Raw genomic sequence first — 4,676 nt, 5'->3', positions numbered from 1 at the left:
AACGGACGGTGATGCTGATCAAGAATAGGGAAATGTCTCCTGTACTGCGTTGAAAGGTTTTGACTGAAATTATAATACCCTCTGCAAGGATATAAAAATTAGTCCTTAATCCTTACCATACATTCACCTACTTTTATTCGGAAGTCTAAATGCAAGAAAATATAAATTTTTGACGTCCAAAGTTTGCTTTTTTCTTATTTTTTATGAAAAAAATCAATATCGCTTGTGAAGTTGCTAAACCGGAACGGGTTTTCAATATGCCATAGATGTGGCTCATATTTAACTGTGCAAACCTAAGCAATATCACATCATTTTATTTTTGTGCGCGACTTAGTAAGCACCTGCTGCTATCTGCCGGGAAAAAAACCCAAGACTGTTCAATAAGTTAAGAAAAATTAGATCTTCAATATCCAAAAAAAAAAGATCACTTTAACAGCCGAAATGATTTTCGCAATGAAGTTGTACATTTCGATTTTACTGCTTATTTTTTTCTCAATAGGTTGCTATTCGGGTAAGTAACAAATGGCAACGATTGAAAACATTATATCCTGTTAAACGTTTTAAAAAAAATTTTTGAAGAGTGGAAATTCATAATTGTATAATTTGGTTGCTCATTTTTCTGAAAAATAACATAAATGTCTCTAAAATCCAAGTGCCGTCAGCTTTCCGAATTTAGCTCCAAATTTTGAACGTAAAGCAAAAACCTGCGAAGTCAACGTTATCGAGGACCCTAACAAATTTTTTTGGCTTGTTTTTCGCTTAACCAACGACCAATGTGCGCTTTGAATTTTTCCCGATTTTGGAATTTATGAAACCAATCTTGAATTTAAGATCTTCCTTTTTTGTAACTAATTAAATTCTCTTAAAGTGTTTTTAGATTGCAAACTCAATGAAAAGTGCGTGAAGCTACATAAGTGCCCTCACTTGTATAATGAGCAAACAGACTGGAAAGCAATCAAACACAGACAGTGCGGTTTCCATGGACACCACAAATATATCTGCTGCCCGAAACCAGGTTACGTCCTGCCAAATGAGACGATCTGTGGAAAATGGGGTTCAACTCATCGAATTAAAGGTGGCAAAGAGGCTCAGCCGAAAGAGATCCCCTGGATGGCCCTGATTCTATACCGGAATACAAGAACTTTAAAACCGGAACCGGACACCCTTTGCGCGGGGTCCCTGATCAACAACCGCTACATCCTGACCGCAGCACACTGTGTGAACAGGATGTATTTGCCAAAGCACAACGAGGTCTGGGCCGTTCGCCTTGGCGAGCATAAGCGATTCTCCAATCCTGACTATAGACATAGACATATAAGACACTTGGAGCATATAATCGAACATGAAGATTTTGACAGCACTCGACCTTTTGAGAACGACATCGCCCTGCTGAGACTCCAACTGCCAGTGCGGTGAGAAATGGATCATAACTAATGATTGACTTAAACAAAAACATAGAGTATAGTACTCTAGCTTGCCATTATTTAATTGCTTGTTTTATTTAATCAAATCCAATTTTTATTTCTCAGCTACACCAAAGCAATATCTCCCATTTGTGTACTCGGTAAGCATATCTTATCGAAACCCTACATAAGCGATATATTGGAAATAGCTGGTTGGGGCCGTACTGAAAAGAATATACCCAGTGCTGTCTTGATGAAGTCCAGCATAAAGGAAGTGAATGAAGTTCGATGCTCTAGGGAATATGACTTTTCGCAGGAGTCACAAATATGTGCCGGTGGTGAGGGTGTCAATGACACCTGTAAAGGCGACTCCGGCGGTCCGCTGATGGGCATCATGGGAAAAAGCTACGAAGAATTCGTGTATTTATATGGCATTACCTCATATGGAAAGAATGGCTTGGCAGGTGTTTACACCAAAACGAAATTCTTTTACTATTGGATTAAGATACATTTGGAACCTTAAAACCTGGCTGATTATTTCAAACGCTTTTATATGTATCATCGCCTACACCTGTTCCTCCGATTCCCCATTCTCCCGTACTACTAATTCGTGCCCAGCTTAAACTTTTTCCAAAACAAAAGTAGACGAAAGCGATTTTAATAACTTTACCTAAGAGAATTCCTGCTGCTAGAGTGGATAAATTTTCATTAACTCTAAAGTGGCACTGAAATACTGATACAACATTTTATTTATTATATTTTATTATTGCTTGATGGTTTCGTGAATTATAGTCGAATTTCATTAACTCGTTGCTCTCTATCTTGATGTATTTACAAGTCAAAGTTTTTGAAGCCAGATTGTGGTTCCAGTTTTGTAAATTCCACTAATAACTTACTGGGCACAATACTAACAAAAGCGAATAAATCAACCGATGAAACCGATTAAACCGATTAAAAGTAATGATCTAAGAATATAAATAAAGTGCACTTTTCTTCCAATCGAACATTCAAAAATATTCGTGTATCTTTATATAAATCTGTTGTAAAATAGGTTTTTTTGAATCTATTTAGCGTCAAATGGTAAACTCGAAAATAAAATAAAAACAAATTTAGGGCAAAATCAATACAACGTTTATAATTTCGAAAACGCTAAAGCAATCTTTATATACATAAATTTGATAAACCTTGGCATACCAAACATACTATTTTAAGAATGGTGGAACAAAACTGTTTACATTTTGACTTTTTTTTATTCGTCTATTTAGATTACACCATTTTTATTGCCAACAAGAAAGGAAGTAAATTTCGGCAAATCTTGCAGTTATTAAAAAACAACTATTTTTATTTCTATGCAAATATTAGTAAAAACAAGAAAGGAAGCAAACTTAGGCAAGCAGAAGTTTATATACCCTTGCAGTTATTGCAAATCGACTACATTTCGATTTGTATGCCTATATTACTAAAAACAATGAAGCTATGTCGATTTTGCGCTGCATGCTCGTTCCTTATATACTACCTGCAATAGAATAGACAGAAAGCTTTAAAACTGAGGGACTAATTCGCGTAGAAACAGACAAACGGACAGACAGACGGACAGACGGACATGCTTATATAAACTCAGGATATATAATATAAGTAGCTACAACTAATGCATTCGACCTATTTTTATGGTTTTTAAAAAGGGATTTGCGCAAGCAATGGGTGTCGCCAGGGTGTACAGTTTATTTGTTGTGTATCCCAAATTTTGTCCAACAAAAAATACCTGTCCTGTCCTTTTTTATATACCTAAAAACCGGACCTGTATACGCACAGATAGGGTAACGGAATTTCGTTAGCCTCTGTGATTTAAAAATAGAAACTGTCTTGATGGGAGAGAGGGAGAGAGAGGAAGAGAAAGTCTCTCTTAGAAATATTTGAGCATTTAAACTAGATCTGAAATTTTGTTGATTTGACCAAAGTAATTTTAGAATATAAGGCTGTATATTATTAATGTCTGGCTTGAACACTTTAAATTGGTCGAAAATAAAATTCTATTTTTGAAGAGATTAACTTAATAAAAATTATTTCATTTATGATAAATAATTTTGGTAGTAAATATATGCGACCCGCCAAATGGCCAAAGCGACATCTATATCTCAGTATGCGCGGCTTAGCTCGTAAAGCGTCATCTAAGAGTCGTTATTTTTGGGTGGCGTCTTGACTAGGATTGGACACAAAATACATTTAAACAAGAAAGGAAAGCTAACTTCGGGCGGAGCCGAAGTTGATATACCCTTGCAGAATACTCTGTAAATTATATTCTCCAAAATTATTCATATGATGCATTCTTAATACTCATAAAAAATCCCAACTTTCTAACTTTAAAAACACAAAAGTTATGGCATTTCCGATCAATCAGTTATATGGCAGCTATAGAATATAGTCGGCCGATCCTTATGAAATTTGGTAGGTCGGATTGATTGGCCAAATATAAAACCCATAGGAAATCCCAGCTTCCTAACTTTACAAACACCAAAGTTATGGCATTTCCGATCAATCAGTTATATGGCAGCTATAGAATATAGTCGGCCGATCCTTATGAAATTTGGTAGGTTGGATTGATTGGCCAAATATAAAACCCATAGGAAATCCCAGCTTCCTAACTTTACAAACACAAAAGTTATGGCATTTCCGATCAATCAGTTATATGGCAGCTATAGGATATAGTCGGCCGATCCTTATGAAATTTGGTAGGTCGGATTGATTGGCCAAAAATAAAACCCATAGTAAATCCCAGCTTCCTAACTTTACAAACACCAAAGTAATGGCATTTCCGATTAATCAGTTATATGGCAGCTATAGGATATAGTCGGCCGATCCCGGCCGTTCCGACTTATATACTGCGTGCAAAGGAAAGAAGGGTGTGTGCAAAGTTTCAATTCGATAGCTTTAAAACTGAGAGACTAGTTTGCGTAGAAACAGACAGACGGACAGACGGACAGACAGACGGACAGACGGACAGACGGACAGACGGACATGGCTATATCAACTCAGGAGGTGATCCTGATCAAGAATATATATACTTTATATGGTCGGAGATGTCTCCTTCACTGCGTTGCACACTTTTGACCAAAATTATAATACCCTCTGCAAGGGTATAAAAAGGGGAACCCACCCCAGTCAGGTGTATGACGTCTACCATCAGGTAGAAACACCTGCCGTGATCCTTTAAACGATTTACGCCGTCCAAGTTTTTAAGGATCCCGCTTGGCCGGAGCGGATCATGCACCTGTG

General features: G+C 36.9%; 1 protein-coding gene across 1 annotated transcript; it reads left to right on the top strand.

Moving 5' to 3' along the window:
* The first annotated feature begins 1,110 nt into the window (after window positions 1-1,110).
* LOC108043877 (spaetzle-processing enzyme-like) lies at window positions 1,111-2,042 on the top strand. The gene is made up of 2 exons (XM_017122693.2): window positions 1,111-1,412; window positions 1,530-2,042. The coding sequence occupies exons 1-2, from the start codon at window positions 1,111-1,113 to the stop codon at window positions 1,924-1,926; spliced, it is 699 nt and encodes a 232-aa protein (XP_016978182.1). The 3' UTR covers window positions 1,927-2,042.
* The last annotated feature ends 2,634 nt before the right edge of the window (window positions 2,043-4,676 follow it).

Source organism: Drosophila rhopaloa, unplaced genomic scaffold, assembly GCF_018152115.1.
Source record: "Drosophila rhopaloa isolate 14029-0021.01 unplaced genomic scaffold, ASM1815211v1 contig_75, whole genome shotgun sequence".
NCBI classification, from domain to species: Eukaryota; Metazoa; Arthropoda; class Insecta; order Diptera; family Drosophilidae; genus Drosophila; species Drosophila rhopaloa.
The sequence above is the reverse complement of the archived record's forward strand: the minus strand, read 5'-3'. Positions and strand labels throughout refer to the sequence as shown.